Source organism: Tyto alba, unplaced genomic scaffold (assembly GCF_018691265.1).
Source record: "Tyto alba isolate M040663 unplaced genomic scaffold, T.alba_DEE_v4.0 Super-Scaffold_33, whole genome shotgun sequence".
Taxonomy (NCBI): Eukaryota; Metazoa; Chordata; class Aves; order Strigiformes; family Tytonidae; genus Tyto; species Tyto alba.
The window spans coordinates 12,668,134-12,687,019 of record NW_024881308.1 but is presented as its reverse complement, the minus strand read 5'-3'; the positions used below and the strand labels follow the sequence as shown (position 1 = coordinate 12,687,019).

General features: G+C 39.3%; 1 protein-coding gene across 6 annotated transcripts in view; it reads right to left on the bottom strand.

The window, feature by feature from the left end:
• Positions 1–4,147: 4,147 nt before the first annotated feature.
• The window catches only part of ZNF831 (zinc finger protein 831), a 56,760-nt gene continuing 42,021 nt past the window's right edge, over positions 4,148–18,886 (bottom strand). For 5 of the 6 annotated variants that reach the window (XM_033010425.2, XM_033010427.2, XM_033010428.2 and 2 more), the window contains 5 exons: positions 13,824–18,108; positions 12,803–12,945; positions 10,965–11,128; positions 7,246–7,397; positions 4,148–5,991 (listed from right to left, as the gene is read on the bottom strand). In XM_033010425.2, the coding sequence (XP_032866316.2) occupies positions 5,140–5,991; positions 7,246–7,397; positions 10,965–11,128; positions 12,803–12,945; positions 13,824–18,104 (5,592 nt within the window). In that variant the 5' untranslated portion in view covers positions 18,105–18,108 and the 3' untranslated portion in view covers positions 4,148–5,139. Of the gene's footprint in view, positions 5,992–7,241; positions 7,398–10,964; positions 11,129–12,802; positions 12,946–13,823; positions 18,109–18,886 lie in introns of all 6 variants that reach the window. The other variant, XM_033010432.2, reaches the window with a different exon arrangement.

Here is an 18,886-nt window from a genome sequence, read left to right as displayed (position 1 = left end):
TTTGCACGAGTAGTCAATAGGTACACTGACTTTAACTGTGAGAAAAAACCCTGCTTTTTTATATTTAAGTACTGCTTAAACTTAAGAGAACGGCTTATAACCAAGATTTGGTAACATTACAGTTCCCTGGAAGACACAGATTTTACATTACATGCTTCTATGTGACATTTATCCAGTTCCATCAGGACACTTTAAAGATGCTATTAAAATCTCACAGTATTTTAAAGTCTAAAAAAAATAACATTGACCTTTTCATCTATGTGACGTTTGTGGAATGCTGATGGTAAATGAAAAATACAGGACAGGAGTCTTAATCTGCAGCCATAATTCCACACAAATACTTAAGGTAAAAGTAATGGTTTAACAAAGCTACTTAACTGCATGAAAATTATTATAATATAAACACTCACGAATAGGAACAAATTTGGTTGTGTAAATAAAACATAGGCAACATACAAAACCAGATATACATTGTAAGTAATGCAATCCAAATGTGTGTAGTTATCGCTCTCTCTGTGTATCAGTGGTGCGTGTGCAGCCACAGAAGTCCTAAATATTTTAGGCATTGTGTTTTGGGGAAGCCATTGACAAATAAGAATTTATGAATAAAAATTAAGGCTGGAAAGAAAGTCTCTTCCAAACTACTATACCTATAATAAGAAATAGTTGCCCTAACTGTTACTGAAGTTCCCAAGTGATGAAGAGTCTATAATCTCCCTGGGTTACTTGTTACATGCCTAGTTACTCCTTAAATAGGAAGATTTTCATACTATCAGTTTATATACTGCAAATTAAGCCCATCATATCCTCCCAGAACAGATGTGGAAGACAGGTGATTGTGATAGTCTTCCCACATTCCTGTACTGAACTTTTTTGTGCATATTACCTTAATTTTTTCTTCTGACAGCTAGCCAGCTCTTATCTTTTCTCATCAATTATGTATCCAAGGCATACCTTTATATTTGTTGATCTCTGGGCTTGCTCTGGTTGGTTTGCACCGCTCTCATCCATCCTTGTGTATGAGTTGGGGTTTGCCAGGCAGATCATTGAAGTATCAATAATTAATAAGATCAAATATAAAAGTTTGAAACAATAAGAAATATTTTTTTCACATCTAAAGAGGGAAAATCTGAAACATCCACTTATTTACAGTCTATTTTAGTAGATGTAGATGTGAAAGATAGATCTTATCAGTAATTGGCATTCCTTATTAATTTGCTTCCTTCGATAGAAAAAAGTTGATGAGGTGCCTGCATGTTCAGAGGAATTTCAGATTGCTTCTAGCAAAGCAATGATCCATCAGAACTGCTGCTGACTTTGAAGGATAAAGAAACACAGATTTTTCTCTGTGCCTGGTGCCCTCATGTGGCTTTGATGTTCAGCTTCTTCCGACTTAATTAAATACATCCCTGCACGGCTGACACTTTTGCTGTGTAAAAGGTAGAGAATAATTTGCCTGTATAGCCTTGTATGTTCTTCTGTCAATACCCCATCTTCTGGAAAGCCAAAATATGCTGTTTGCCATATGGCCAGCTGGATTTGGATATGCAACTACTTGAGTTCCCTAACTTAGAACAAGAACATTTCTCACAGTCTTCACACAGTGATCTACACGATTCAGACCTTACTTCTCTAAGGGTTGTTATGGCTGAAAAGATTTGTGCTAGCGTCACTACCTTCTTTAGGGATACTGTTAAAAATGCCGCCATAGATCTATTGGTGCTTTTAAAGAACTATGATTTTTGGTTTTCAACTCTAATGTTAGGTCAAGTTTTTATACTGCATACTGATCTAAAATATCAAGGATTACTTCTGTCAGGAAATAGAGTTTAAAATGTACTTTCTCAGATAGCTTAAAATTGTTCCATTTTTCTTCCAGCTACAGCTGCAGTATGACAAAGAAATTTCTATATTTTTAATGCTGTAAAATATACACAGGATGGTATCTCTTTGCATAGAAATGTTGAATCTGTTATTAGAATATTTCTAAATTACTGATCTAGAAATTCCACTTTAAAACACATCATTTAACCACAAACATTATGCAAAAAAACTTATACAGGATATTCATTACATGTCTATAAATTATAATAATAAAACTCTTGCACAAGCAAGAGGTGACTATAGTTGCTGTAGAGGCTGCTGGTGTGGTTTGATGCAACAGCTTTCTTCTACTGTGCTTTCTAAAGGTGCTTGTCAAAGCTTTTGTTTACAGCTGGATCAGATAGATTTAATAGGTGTGGAAATTTTCCATCAGCTCTAAAAGACTATACATTTTTAAAGAGACTTTGCAGAACTTTGAAACATTTGAAATTTTGCTTTGTCAAATTTTTTAATGGAATGGCACAGAATTGAAAATTCGGATTAAAAATTTAAAAAAAACTTTCTTATCATCCATACTGCTATTAACAAAGATATGTAGAGAGTTTGAAAATTAAGATGGAAAAAGATCTGAAGCTAAATCAGCTGAAACCAGGCATATGGTTTTGTTAGTATGATTATCTAATAAACATATTCATACAAGTACCTGTGTGACAGCAGTCATACAGCCTTTAATAAAGCTTGGCCAACGGTGTTGCTGGGAACACTGAGACTTGTGGATCTCTGTCAGCATTGTATTTTTCTCCTGCTTTTTCTACAGATTCAGAATCCAGCTGCAACTTTGAGTGATTCCATCAGAAAAAAGTTCCAAAACTTTGAATGGTTCAATATTGTGGCACTATTGATGGCTTCTCCTACACCTCCCTCTTCCCTCTTCTTTTCCTCTTTCTCTCCCAAACTGGCATTATATTAGTGTAATTCCTTGAATTCATGCTATTTAAATTCTTTGCACTTGGGATTTATCCAAATACCTCTCCAGTTTGTCTTGGAACAAAAATACTGAACAGAGCAAGAAAGGTTTCAAGACAGTTTTCTCATGAATCTTTCTTGTCCTTGTAATACCAAACCTAGTGAAACTTGTCATATTAGTGATGTTATCAACATTTTTCTTGCTAATAATCTCACTCAGAAGTTTCCTGAGTAACATGTTAGTTCTGCTAAGGTTTGAGGTAGATGAAGAAATTTAGGATAGTTGCTCTTAAAAATCATTAGATGTTAATATGCTTGAAATATAATGGTAGTGCATGTACTAAGATCTTCATGTTTCATTTTTATTAAGATAAAATAATTTAACAGTGTAAAGAAAAAAAATAATATAAAACCAATCTACAGCTGTATCATTCTTTTCAGCTGTATGCTTCTAAACAAAATAGTATTTTTTGTACCGTATCTCAGTCAACAAAATAAGCAATTTGCAGTGCCTTGCAATCCACCGTTGTTGATGTCATTCGTTCTTCAACTATACGTCCATGCCTGGTGAGCTCTGCATACCAAGCTTCCCAAGTTAAGGAGGCTATTGCTTCACCTTATCCTGTCATTGTGTGGTGTGTGGAGGTAAAACTGGGGTTTAAGAGCTCTACAATAAAGTGTAGCAAAAGAACACACTAGTTCACTGTATGTCTGAGCAAATTCTGATCACAACCCAACAGATCAGTAGTAATACTATCGTTATAAAACCCCAGAACTTGCTAAATGAGCAGTCAAGCAGGAGAATAAAAATGCATCATCCCCTAAGCTGATGTTCCTAGATTTTTTCCTTGTATTTCTGACACTAGTTATTGGTGTAATTGGTGTAATATTGTAACATTTTTAGAGAGGAAAAAATATCTTTCATGGTTCTTCCCTTATTTCAAAAGAGTAGATGTTTTTCCCTAATTTTTTTTTTTTTTTTGCACATTAGAATTAGGAATTGGAGTAATATTTTGATGACTATTTTTGTTTTCTGTATCAATAATAAATTTATGAACATAACTTTAGGCTAAAGGTGAGGCTCTGTATGGACAACCTCAAGTCTTGTCATGTTTATAAGACATCTGAAAACATAGGAATTGCATGGGACTTGGCACTTGTTTTATGTTAGCTGTTTTGGCATCTTTTTGCACATATACGTTTATTTTTCTCATGTAATATGCTAGATTTCTTTGTTAGTATGATTTATATAAGCTTACCTGTGCATGATTAAAGTAAAAGCAATTCCAAATATCCCGTGTATTATGTATCCATAAAACCCTATGTATGATTCACAGTATAAGAGCAGCAGAAAGAATTTCAAGTATAGAACTTGACTATAATGTAGAAGTGGAACATTCATCAGTCTGATGAAGCAAGTGAATACACTTTGTCAATTTAAAATATTGAATTATTTATTCACATAGAAACCAGTAAATTTTAGGGTTCGTGGCACAAAACTTCGTTAAAAAAAGAGAACAAGCTATGACATATAGCTTCTTTACTCTCCATAAAATAGCATCATTGCAGTTAAACTTAAGGTTACGATAAAAATTAAACATTCTAGATTACATCGGCTGGAGCACAATGTGATGAATATAATGAGAAAGTCCTTGTCAGAAATTTTACCACAAGGAAATATCAATAGCTAACACCCATATTCTCCAACTAAAAATCAAGAATATTTGAGTAGATCTTGGCATAAAAGGCACAAAACACAAAGCAAAGCATGCTTGTGTCATTTGTCACAAAGAAGCATTGACATTTGTGCAACATGGAAAAACATCAGCATTTTTCCAGACTCTTCCAGTATCACGGATACTTAGGGAACAGATTTTCCCCTTAATGCCAGTGTATCACTCCCAGTACAGATGGCAGTGACTACAAGAAAAGAGTATATAGAATATCCATATCCTTCCAGGAAATCTTAGCTCATATACTGAGGAAGCCGCTGCTATTGTATTGTTAGTAGTAAATAAATATGCTGCAGCCTTTTAGTAATACAACCACCGGCAGCTAGCACTTGTGGGAATTACATATGACTGGTAAGAATGTTAATGCTGGAAACCCCTCATAAACACAGGTTTACCACTTGCATTTAAATGTGTGATGCCAGCTCCCTCTTTGCTTCAAATAAGCTTTTTGTAAAAAGTTTGAGTCCTTGAAAGACACTTCAGAAGAGAATGCTGCCTACTGCACAGAGGAATGGCTTTTCTGATTTTAAGGTGCTTCAGAAGTACAGGTCAGACATCTGTGGTATTTCCTTCTGTAATGCGCCATCATACAAACATCTTCTTAGTAGCCTGTTTGCTATATTTCTATAACAAGCCTATCTTCATCATCACTGCTAGTGTCATCATACTCAACTCTGGTTTGCTTCTTCATCATCTCTAAACCTCTCTTTTTGTGTATCTTGGAAGGTGTTGCAGAGTAAGTCTTGAACTCAGTGGACCTGAGAGTAATCAGGGGCTTTTTAAAGGTAGTAGTAGCTGTTCCGTGTGGCTTTCCATAGCTATTTGACTGCAGCTGGGTTCCATTCTTGTCTGCACTTCTGTGAAGATCAAGGATTTTTTGAGAAAAGTTTGCTTGCTCTGTGTATTCTATACTGGGTAATTTAGCCCTTGTGAACGACTCAGGAAGAGACTCTGCTTTTGATCTGAATAAATGTGAACATCCAGGCTGGGAACTGGGAGTTGAGTTTTCTTTTGGAGATGAATATGTGTTTTCTTCAGTTGGAGGTTTCACCCTTCCTGAGGCCTGGATCACCGGGTCTATGGTACCAAATCTTTGACTCTCTGACTCTACATTTAGTATGTTTTCCTGGCTTGATTCTAGATGTAAGGAAAGAGGACCAGTAGTCTCTGAGTTTGTGCTGTCAAGTTGATCACCTGTGCCTGTATTTGTAAAATCAGAAGGGCCGGACCAGAAGGAAGATGCCACTGAGTCACTCTGAATGTTTGGCTGTGACTCCCCTGGGACTGATTGCTGAAGCACAAGTGGTTGTGCCACTGAACAGATTTCCACACCACTGCTGACTTGCTGCATGGCTGTATTAACTGTGGATGAAAAGGAATGAGCTGTCATAGATATTTCCAGAGGAGCTGTAATGTTCTGAAAAGAGAAGTTTGTTCTTGTGTGTTCCCTGATTTGTCCAGAAATGTCCTGTAGAAAAAAATGTTTACATTTAAAATTTTCAGTTCAGAGCAATTCCATGCTTCATAAAAGTGCAATGATAATTAAGTTGACTGTAGCAGTAGAAAACATTTACTTCTGCTATAACTCATATCAACTGAGTAATTAAGCATAATGTCAACCTTTATTTATACAACTGTGATTATGTTTGCACTTTTTTTTTTTTTTTCATTACTGCAGACCAAGTTACTCATCCCTTTTTTGATGAGAAAACTTCTTTTTCCTCGCAGTGTGTGGAGGAGGTGTAGCAAAAGATGCATTTTTTCCTTAAGTTTTTTTTTTCTTGGGTAGGTGACAGACCATGCTAATAATTTATGGATGATAGGGGTTAGGGGGTTCAAGCTGCATTCTTATGTACTATCTAGGATGATGTTCTTTTCATTAAGATATTTTAATATACATATTGTAACAATGTTTGTGCAATGTAGAAGGAAAGGTTTGTGATGAATCTGTAAGAAGTATTACAATGTCTGAGGTGGTGAAATATGCATAGGAAATAAAATTACTTGGTAAAAAAACATTTTAAGGATTAGATTCCTAAATATGATACTCCTTATGCTACATGAAGAACCGGTGCTCACGCTACCTAACAGCAGTCTGGCTCAGTAGCTTTTTTCTTCAAGTGTGGCCAGAGGAAGTCTAGGGAAAAGTATAATTAGGATAAGCATAGAATACTCCCAGAAACTGTGCTGACAACACAACAGCATTGTTTGCAGCACGTGCAGATGTGTCTAAGGGCCCTTCTAGCTAATGCAGCTAGCAGTAGCATTGAAACCACAGCAGCACTGGCTTCCACAAAGGGCTAAAGAAATTCAGTTGTGACACTGGATGCATATTCTTCCCACCGCTACATGGCCATTACTACCCTCCCCACCTTTCTAGTTTCAAGCTCACTGTCTCTGTCTCAGGATATTTTGTGCTACATTTTCTGGCACCTCCAACATCAGTGCTAATTGATCCTCTGGCAGCAAGCACGAGAAATATCCTTTTCAATTGATGCAAGTTTAATTGTTCTTGTAAAAAAGATAATTCTAACATTAGTAAGTTTTCATTATATTTTGACCCCAAAAATAACTTTAACACATTTTTAAACAAAATCTGTGAAACAAAGTAGTCTCAACTTGAACTTTAAAACAGATTAATATAATTCAAGTTTTCATTGCCAATATCTCTTTTTTTTTCTTTTAATAAAATGTAACACATGAATTAAGGTACAATACCTACATCTTTATCCATTTTGTCTTTTTGTTTAACATGGTTTGGACTTCCAGTACGGGAAGATATTCCTGAGTTATTCTTTCCTTCTTTTTTCCTTCTGCAAAGTGCCTTGTCTGAGGTGGAACAAGATGTGTCTTTTTGCTGGTGTAGGTAATTGTCTATTGAAAAGAGGTTGAAGAAACTTTTACTTTGATTTTTACTCCCCCATGTGCTAGAACTGACTGAATTTCTCATCATATCACTGAACTACCTTCTATGTTTTTACTATTTCTTGTAAATTATTATTCTAAGCCTGATACATTTTCCCATTTACTTGTGTTTGGTTGGGTTGTTTTTTTTGTTTTGTTTTGGTTGGTTGGTTGGTTTTTTTATTGGTCATTACTGTCCATCAAAGTAATAGCTATTCATATCTGTTATGAACAAACACAAGGTATTATCCCTGCTTCCAAAATGGTTGTGGCATAGACATTATTTGCATTAATACCAGTAATTAAATGGGGGTAGTGGTCACTGAAACATTGAAAGTAAGTCAACACAGCAAAATCATTACACACTGCAATCATACAATCTTGTTTCAGTAAATGCTAAAGATCCATCGTGAAAGTGTTTAGGCTTCTACTAGAAGGTTATTTTGAGTTATAGAATCATAGAAGGGTTTGTGTTGGAAGGGACTTTAATGATCACTTAGTTCTAGCCTCCCTGCCACGGGCAGGGTCCCCCTCCCCCAGTCCAGGCTGCTCCAAGCCCTGTCCAACCTGGCCTTGAACACTTCCAGGGAGGGGGCAGCCACAGCTGCTCTGGGCACCCTGGGCCAGGGTCTCGCCACACTCATAGGGAAGAATTTCTGACTTACATCTCATCTAAGTCTACCCTCTTTCAGTTTAAAACCGTTACCCCTTGTCCTATCATTGCACTCCCTGACCCAGAGTCCCTCCCCCCCTCTCCTGTCCCCCCTTTAAGCCCTGGGAGGCTGCTCGAAGGGCTCCCCGGAGCCTTCTCTTCTCCAGGCTGAACCCCCCCAATTCTCTCAGCCCGGCCCCCCAGGGGAGCTGCTCCAGCCCCCCCAGCATCTCCGTGGCCTCCTCTGGCCCCACTCGAGCAGCTCTGTGTCCTTCTGCTGTTGGGGGCCCCCGAGCTGGCCCCAGCACTGCAGGGGGGTCTCCCCAGAGCGGAGCAGAGGGGGAGAATCCCCTCCCTGGCCCTGCTGCCCCCCCTGCTCTGGCTGCAGCCCAGGGCACGGGTGGCTTTCTGGGCTGCAGGTGTGCATTGCCAGGTCATGTTGAGTTCTCTTCAACCCATAACCCCAAGTTCTCTGCAGGGCTGCTCTCAATCCTTTCCTCGCCCAGCCGGGATTTGTGTTTGGGATTGCCCTGACCCATGGGCAGGACCTTGCACTTGGCCTTGTTGAACTCCATAAGGTTTACATGGGCCCACCTCTCCAGCCTGCCCAGGTCCCTCTGGATGGCATCCCTGCCCTCCAGCGTGTCACCGCACCACACAGCTTGGTGTCATCAGTGATCTTGCTGAGGGTACATTCAATCCCACTGTCCATGTCACCAACAAAGATGTTAAACAGCGCTGGGCCCAACACCAACCCCTGAGGAACAGCACTCATCACTGCTCTCCACTTGGACACTGACCCATTGACTGCAACTCTTTGAGTGTGACCATCCAGCCAATTCCTTATCCACCGAGTGGTCCATCCATCAAATCCATGTCTCTCCAATTTAGAGACAATGATGCCATGTGAGACAGTGTCAAACACTTCGCACAAGTCCAGGTAGATGATGTTAGTTACTCTTCCCTTATCCAGCAGCGCTGTAACCATCTGTTGTAGAAAGCCACCAAATTCATCAGGCACGATTTGCCCTTCATGAAGCCGTGTTGGCTGTCACCAATCACCTCCTTATTTTCCACATGCCCTAGCAGAGTTTCCAGGAGGATCTGCTCCATGATCTTGCTGGGCACAGAGGTGAGACTGACTGGCCTGTAGCTCCCCAGCTCTTCCTTTTTCCCTTTTTAAAAATGGGGGTTGTGTTTCCTCTTTTCCAGTCAGGGGGAACTTCACCAGACTGCCATGACTTCTCAAATATGATGGATAGTGGCTTAGCCCCTTCATCCACCAGTTCCCTCAAGTCCCATGGATGCATCTCATCAGTTCCCATGGACCTGTGCACCTTCAGGTTCCTTAGGCAGTCTGTAACCTGATCTGCTCGTAGAGTAGGTGGTTCTTCATTCTCCCAGTCCCTGCCTTTGCCTTCTGTGTCCTGGGTGGTGTGGCTAGAAGAGCGCTTTCTGGTGAAGACTGACACAAAAAGGTCATTGAGTACCTCAGTCTTCCCTGTATCCTGGGTATCCAGGTTTCCCATTTCCTTCTAGACAGGGCCCACATTCTCCCTAGTCTTTCTTTTATCACCAACACACCGGTTTTTCATACAAGCTTTTCTTGTTGCTCTTGACATCCCTGGCCAGATTTAATTCTATCAAGTCTTTATCTTTCCTAACCTGATCACTGGCTGCTTGGATAGTTTCCCTGTATCCCTTCCAGACTACCTGTCCTTGCTTGCACCCTCTGCAGGCTTCCTTTTTGTCTTTGAGCTTGTCCAGAAGCTCCTTGTTCATCCATGCAGGCCTCCTGGCATTTTTCCTGACTTCCTCTTTGTCAGGATGCATCACTCCTGAGCTTGAAGGAGGTGATCCTTAAAGATACTTCCTTGGGCCCTTCTTCCCTCCAGGGCTTTATCCCATGCTACTCTGCAAAGCAGATCCCAGAAGAGGTCAAAGTCTGCTCTCCTGAAGTCCAGGGTAGCAAGCTTGCTGTGCGACCTCCTTGCTGCCCTAAGGATCTTGAACTCCACCATTCAATGGTCACCGTAGCAAGGCTGCCCTTGAGCTTCACATTCCCCACCAGCCCCTCCTTGTTTGTGAGAACAAGGTCCAGCATAGCACCTCTCCTCATTGGCTTCTCTGTCACTTGCAGAAGGAAGTTATCATCAGTGCATTCCAAGAACCTCCTGGATTGCTTATGCCCTGCTGTGTTGTCCCTCCAACAGATACTGGGGTGGTTGAAGTCCCGCATGAGTACCAGGGCTTGTGAACATGAGGCTGCTCCTATCTGTCTGTAGAGGCCTTCATCCATTCAGTCTTCCTGGTGGGGTGGCCTGTAGCAGACCCCCTCTGTAATGTCTCTTGTCCCTGCCCTCCCTTTAATCCTGACCCATAAACTCACAGTTGGCTCCTCACCCATCCCCTGGCAGAGCTCCCTGCACTCCAGCTGGTCACTGACATCCTTCCTCCCCTGCCTGTCCTTCCTAAAGAGCCTGTGTCCTTCCATCCCAACCCTTCAGTCATAAGAGCCATCCCACCATGTCTCGAGCTCTGCAGGCGTGTGCACGTTTCTAGCTCCTCTTGTTTATTCCCTGTGCTACATGCGTTTGCATAGAGACATTTAAGTTGGGCCCCCAATGAAGCTGACTTACTGCCTGGAGTTATTTCTTTTAAAAATGTCCTTCTAATTGTCAAATTCACATATGTAAGTATGTGTGTGAAAATCATTGCGTGTTCAGTTCTGAAAATGTGTGAGATTGTATTTTTACTCAGAACATACTGAAGGACAAAAGTTTTTACAGTTCCATGTGGAACAGGTGCATATCAGAGATACTGATAATGGTCATTCTCTTAAAAAATAAGCATTCAATACATTAAAAAGCATTCAAAATACTTACCTTGTACCTTTGATTGAGGCAAATGGCACTTCTTATTAAATTTACAGGGTTGTGATGAATAGCCCTTTTTCAAAGCATCCAGCGTTCTATTTGGAAAACAGTGCCGCTTGCTTAGTCGGTTAATTTTCAACTGAGCATATCCATGTACATGCCTCCCTCTGTACCTGCATTGCCATGGCATTGAAATGGTAAACAAACATGTGTGATATAAAAGCAGCCAGATTAGAGTAATAGCACATTATCAGGTAAATTTAAGTCCAATAGAAATTGATGTTCAATTGAAGTTGATGTTCATTTATGGCGACTCAAATAAAAATCTGCATTTTACGCAAGAGACCCATAATAATTTTATTAAATTTGTCCCCAGTAGGATTCAGTAAATCCTTGGTTGGCTAAGAGAAAAGGATTCAGGAATAACAGAGCCTTTTTCCTATATCTGGAATTTTAAAACGACATACTTCATAAAGACTTGACTTGCACAGGAATCACCTGAGACTGCATAGTTGTTGGCTTTTTTACTTTTCACTTCTTACATGCTACCTATTCATCATTACTAATGAACAACAAGTATTTCAGTTATTTAGAGAACTCATACTGAATAATCCAGCTCTGCTTTGTTTTCTACTCTTGTAGATCTTTCAGTAACTTAATGATTGGTACTAAAGTACATTGGAAGGTCCCATTCCTATATTGATAGAATCAGTCACTATACACAGAGTAAGAAGTAAATCTAAAACACTATGCTTATTCAGGTGTTTGGTGTATTAGAAAAATATTTCACATTTCATGATTAACATTTTGGCCAGTTAGCTAACTAATATATATGACCTGAGCATTCAGGACCCTGTACTATTTTGATATAGCCAAATAAATAAACTCTGTGATCATCAGGGAAAAAAAAAAAAACACCACCACAAAACAAAACAAAACAAAAAAAACACCCAAAGACCAACCCAGAAAAAAGTCCTAGAAGAATGTCACTAGGCTGGATAACACAGACCTGAGTCTTCTGTTTTTGTTCATATGATCCTTCAAAATTGCAGTGCTGTTTGCCAAACTAGACGCAGTGATTAAGTTACTGACACTGATTTGTCCACAAGGGAGTCACTCTGTCTGATTTTGGTCATGAAATAAAATAAGAGGGATGTATGCACACAATATGTGTTTCTTATTGAAGCAATTCATCAGACATTCTGCTGCCCCGCTCTTGAAAGATTAGAGGCTAAATCTTCCACTGATATGAACTCCCATTAAATACAGAGAAACTGTGCTGATTGATACAATGTGCCTTTGATAGTTTTATACTCAAATTCTTCCTGCTTTTTATTTAAACCAAGTGATCCTTTAAACTACAGATGATTTTGTTAGTTTGTGTTAGAACTTGATATTTATTCTTCTGTATTCTCTTGTGAATACAAGTTCAGGATATAGATCTTCTGAGGACAAAAGGGTCTCGCACACTGCTTTTAGCTGTAACAGGATTAAAAACTGAAGTATTTTGGTTCCCTTCAAACAAAAGTAGACGCTGACATTTTGACAAATAAAAATAATTTCTAAAGCATAGTGAGAGTCAACTGACCAATCATCATCTTTTTTTGGTATATCTCTGTTTTGCTTCGAAAAGTCTGTTCCTAATAGTAAACAACATATTGATATTTATTGTAGTTTGCCTTTGTGGAACTGCTGCAATGTGGGAATAGCTCTTTCAGAGATATTCTTCCCCCCCATTTTGGTAAGGCTGAATTTTGGGCATGACTTTCTATGTTCTGTGGACTTTTTACACGCATTTTAGCAAAATTATGTCTGTATCTAGGGAAGCTGAAAACCATATTCCTTACCATTTTGGGGTGACTTTGATCTTTTTCTGTTTGTGACTCCTCTTGAGTTTATTTGTTGAGAGTTTTCCCTTTTTGCAAACTAATGGTTTCTTCTTTTGCTCTGAAATATTTTTGAAAGCACCACCAGGAGCTGCTGAGCTTAACTGTTGAGAATATTGGAAAAAAAATGAAGTACATGAAAATTGTGAAATACATTAATTGAGAGATTGGATATCTGTGCTCTTTTTAAGTAGCACTGAATAGCATAATAGTTAAATAGTACAATTATGAATTTTTCCTGGAATTTGCGTGGTAGATTTTTCTAATCACTTTGTCCAGCTACATTTAAAAAATAAAATTAAAAAAACTCACTGCTTTTGTGGATCTATATAGAATTAGTGTATGTTCTTTTGTATTCTTCTTCCTATATAAAAAGTAAGCTTAGTCTTACAGAGCTGTTCTAGGATCTGTACAGATAGATGAGTCTGTCTTCACTTATCCAGAAAAGAAAAGCTTTCAAGCTTCAAACACTTTACAGGGTGTTAATGCAGTTTGGTTTTGTTGACATTTCAGTGTATCTAAATGATAAGAGATCTAATACACAGTCTGTCTTTGACTCCAAGTATCTCCAAGTATAATAAAGTCTTGACATTAATGGTCTACTTAAGTCCTACTCTAATTAAAATATTCATTTAAAACTGAAACAGTGAAATACACATGCTGTTATAGAAGAATATAAAATATACTCGTTAGGGGAAATATCAAGAAATAGAAACACACTCTCCTCGCTAGATAGCATTCCTACTGAAATTCTCAAGTGAAAGAAATTTAAATATTCACACAAAAGTATGTATTTTTCATGCATCAAATTAATATGTAATTTATAAAAACATAAATTGTAAATTCTGTATTGACAAATGTGTGTACATGTCCATAAATATACTTTCAATAATTGTTTTCTTTTTCTAATGAGGGGGGTGGTGGTGATGTGTGTCAGCTAATTACATCATCCTGAGAAAGGAAATAGGATTATTAATATTACCTCCTGCGTCTGTTGTCCTTTAGAAAAGGATGAAACCAGTGGTTTTAAACTCCTGTTTGTTAAGCCATATGCCACAGTCTTGCTAATATTTTTCATTTTGAAAATAGAAATATCATATTTTGACAGTGTGCACTCATTTCTAAATTCCTTGTCACAGGTGTGCATGGAGGAATAAGCAGAGTCTGCATTCCCCTTCTGCTCAGCAGGCAGAGGAAGGCTTCTTGTTAAACAACACCAAGTTAATCGAGGTTCAGCATTTAGTGATGGGAAGGTGCTCTTCGTGCTTTGTACTGTTAAACTTCCAGAATAGCAAGTCAGATTATTGTGGGGTATCACTGGGAATTCTTTACAGTGAGTGGTGAGAGTGTGGCAATAAAAAGTGCCAAAAGGTTGACAAAAATAAGTGGGGTTGTCTTTTGAGCTCTGAGAACGCTGCGTATCCTGCAGTGTTGGTGAAATGTCCTTAAGACTGCATGGGCTTCCACCTCTGTCCCGCCCCATGCCTGTTGGCTCTGCACCCTTGCTAGAAGCTGACGTCATTATCAAAGAATCACTTCCTGAGCAAAAATGATGTAAAACCTTTCTCTCTTCTTTGATGTCAGCTGATATGAAAAACCCACTTGTATACATAGAAGTAAAGCATATTTTCTTCTTTGGGGTTTGTGTAGAGGAAGTAGTTATGCTCATCCACTTCTCTTCTGTTTGCCTTTGATAATTTAATTTATTTTTGTTCTGTTTGTTTTTCCAAGCATCTCTTACACTATCATGCTGCCTGAAGTTTTGGTTATAAAAGGTGTTATCTGCTGTGGTTAAGATATTCATTGTTTCTGAATTGACTGGTGAACAAAATACTGGAGTTTTCCAGTTTGCATGTACGTTCCATCGTAGCTCTCCTTTGCTGGCCTTTTGTCTCACTTCAAATTTTAAAGGGGACCAAAATACATCGTTGGAATGCGAATGGAGTGATCCGCTGTTGGAAGAGCAGGGGGGCTTGGTTAAGGTGTCTGTCACAGATGTGCAAGGTGTAATCTGCTGTTCTGATCTAAGCAAAAGTGACAAATCTGAGGCTCTCTTGTCTCGCGGCAGTTTAAGGATATATTTTGGAGAAAAGGCAGTTTGTTGTGGGACTGGAGTTAAATGACCAGATTGCAGATGATGACTTTTAGAAGACACATCAACAGCATTGTCACTGAGAAGTGGTACTTTTGCTCCTGTTTTCACAAGACATGTTTTGACATTTTTATCTGTTACATTGTGCAAGGCAAAAGAGTTGCAATCGCTTCCCCTTAATTCAGACCCTAAAAATCCCACAAATGAAGCTTTTGAGATACCTGCTGAATTTTGAAGAAGGTTAACATCACTATAATTAAGAGCTTTTGGGGGGAGTTTGATGGTTTTCATATACTCCACATTATCAGTACCTCCAGTGGATTCATTAATTCCTGTGCTTAACTTTTGTTCCTCTGCTTTACTAGAGAATTTCACTGGTGTTGTGGAAAGACACGGAGCACTAGTGCAGTTGACTCTCTCTGCTTCATTTGCTGCTTTGTTTTCACTACAGGGACTAGGGCAGGACTTTGAAATAATGTTTTGTGTCTTCTCTGCTTCAAATTTCAGCTTTTTTCTTTCTGATGGTAAATTCTGGGGTTTCCCTGCAGCTTCCTTGTCATTGTTGCAATGGACCCATGGGGGCTTCAGGGCATGCTGGCCAGTTTCCTGGCTCCTGCTATAATTTCCATAATTATTTGAAGTGTTTTTACAATCTGACTTAAATGTACTGGATTCTTTCCCAAGGCATGGTTTTTCCCATTTGCTACTCTGTACTGGCAAGCAGTCATCATTCCTTCTGTTAGTGTTCAGCTGACATGTGAGCTCAGGCTTCAAAATGCTCAAACTGCTTAGAGCTAGTAATGTGCTGTTGCCAGCTGTGTATTTATCTGTGTCACTGCCACTGAGGTCCTGGGAAGTTTTGCTCATTACAGTATGTGCACCAGTGTTTACTGAATGTGATGTCTCCATTAGGTAGGTCACAGTGTCTGCAGTTTCCTCGGAGGACACATTCTGTAGAATATGATTACCATTAATACAGGTTTCTGATTTACCAGTGTTTAAACCTGTTGTCACAAGGGAGGAAAGACAGTCATTTACAGGCCTCCTGCCATCTCTTTCCTCAGTAATTTCAGTACTGCTGACTGATTCCTTTGAATCAGGCGTGAAGCTTGTAATATCTGAAATCTTATTCCCCCTTTGTTTAATTTTCTTGGCATTTTGACTGCTTTTCATTTTTTGGTAGATTTTCTTAAATGTTTCATCTCCATACATTTGCCATTTTTCTTGAGAGAACATCTTTAACTTCCTTTGATTTTGTTTCTTATTTTTAGCACTGATTACTTCTCCAGCCCCAAGCTTTTTACTCCCTTGCAACTCCTCTGACGGAGGAGGGTGATCAACCACATTACTTAGTGGCAAGTCATCCACTGCTGTTTGTCTGACTAGAGCTCGGGGATGGCTATTAGGAAAATCCACTGAATTTGCAGCAAGACTGTTGCTAGGCAGCAAACTAGTAGTGCCTGTATTTACTGACTGCTTAGTAAGAGAAAGTGGTTTTGAGCAACCTGCTTTGTCATGTACCAGTCTTGTGCCCTCCACAAAGGGTAAAGAGTTGCTTCGTGTAACAGGCACATTATCTATCGTTGTGGAGAACTGGGTGGGAACTGAATGAAAAAACATTGGCTTGCATTTTTCTAGGGGTGCAAAGGTAGATTTTGCTGAGCAAAGGGAAAGATTCTTCTTCCTATTTACATCACAAGTTCTGATGTCGAAATGGAAGGAGTCTTTGTATGTATAAGGCATTGGCAGATCAATGCTTCCCTGTTTGGAAAGGACAGTTTTTCTGGGCCTAACATTGTCTAAATGGGTATCATCCATCACACTTTTGTTATGAGAAATAAGTTTTGAAATGTGTTCTTCCAGCCTCTTTTTCTCTAGCATCGAGGCTGTAGCTTTCTCAGCTGCATCTAGCTTTGCACCGCTTCCGGGGGTACACCTTAGGCTGCTGAAGGCAGTTTCATTTTCCAGTTCTGTGCTGTGTTCATAGAGACTGTGCAATGGGCTGGATGATGCCAGCTGCTGTTCTGTACTATCAGAGCGTGACAGATACCCTGAGTCAGTGCTCTCACACTTCTTTAGTTTGCAGTCAAATGGCTTGTAATCCCACTGTTTTTCCAAAGAGTTTGTTTGCTGCCTTTGCAACTGAATGTGCTTATTGGCAGTTGGAGTCCTTTGCTCCTGTATCTTCTTTCTCTGGCACTGACCATTTGGCAAAGCTCCTGGAGATGATAAACTTTGAGGTTCTCTTTCAGGAATCCCCTGATTAACCTTTGAACTAAAGGACTGAGTCATCGTTTCTTGATTTTCTGAAGCAAATGATGAATTGCTTGTGGCTGGCAGTGAAAGGTCATTAAGAATTTTCTTAGCATCTGTTACAGCACTGGTCTCTGAAATCATGTATTTCACCTGTATCCCCCTGCCTTCACAGGTGCTACTAAGCAGTTTGCTGCCTTGATGTGAGGTGATGCTCTCTGTTGATTTCTCATTTTGCTCCAATATGCCACCGCTGTCAGAGTCAGAGGGCAGTCTGGTATTGTTGACATGTGTTTGAGTTCTTCTGTGTTTGTACAAATTGCTTTGAGTTTTAAATGCAATACCACAAGTGGTGCATGGAAAGGGCCTCTCTCCTGTGTGAGAGCGAATATGTTTCTCAAGGACACTTGGCTTCAAGCAATCTCGTCCACAGTGTTTGCAGACATATTTCCCAGCTTTTTTTGATTTTCCTGGGCTTCCAGTAGATGCATTTACACAAGAATTTGGTGATGATAAAACTGGTAAAGTGCTCACTATGTTCAATGTTAGAGTTTGCCCAAGTTGTTTCTGAAAAACTGACTGAGGCTGATCTGTGCCTTCTGGAGGAACAAGTGGATTCAGGATTAGAGGTATGTTACTGCTGTCTAGATTTACACAGCTCCTGCCAGTCACTAACTGACTGTTTGGCTGAAAGCATCCTGCCTGGACAGGCTGGTACAGTGGTATGGTTAGGGCTTTCAGATAAACAGGTTGGGACAGTGCTTGTTCCTGTTGAGGAGTCACACTGCCTTGGCTGAGATCTGAAGAACCCTGTGCAGGCTGAAGAGAAGAGGTTGGAACTGGCTGATCTGATAGTGCAACTGTAAAACCAGGCTGCTTCTGTGCCTCCATTTCAAAGGTTATCTGCCGTATGCTCATGTGTCTGTAAGGGAGGGGAAACAAAACAAGTAGGAATCTTGAAGTAGCAAAATAAAGTAAACATTTTCAACTGCTGGACTGGGAAGGTTAGCAATTAAGAATATCACAAATCTTATATACAGACATTGTACAGACAGTAATGACTTCAGTTTTCAATTAAATTGATTCATCTTTAATTTCTTAGCTAGGAATTAAAGTTCAGTACAGTGTAAAAAACATTGGACAATGCACTTAAAACTTACAATAAGTACCCAAAGTATTAGAAATAAATTTGAGATTTGCAAATGGAAGCTCTCAGCACCCGAGAAATAATACAATTTTGATTTTCTGGAACCACATTCCCATTATCTATTTGTATCATGGTTTTTAATTTAAGAATTTACATTAATAAATGTTAATATAGAAGCACGGAATAATTAAGGTCAGAGACCTCAGGAGGTCTCTAGTCCAGACACCTGCTCAAAGCAGAGTTAGCACTGAGGTCAGATGAGGTTGCTCAGGGTTTTATCCAGTCTGATTTTGAAAACCTCTGAGGATAAAAACTGTACAGCTCCTTTGGGAAACCTGTTCCAAACACAGGGCAGTAAACTTGGATGCAAAATACCTGTGTGTACCCAATTTAAGTGAGCTAAGGCTAAACACATTGCAACAAGTGATGCAAAATGAAAATAAGTGAACAAAACAAAATTGATGTTCTGTTTCACAAGTGAGATTTACATAAATATGTAGAAAGTAGAAGAGATGGGATCATAGCAAAATAGTGGGATAAATTAAAACTGTCT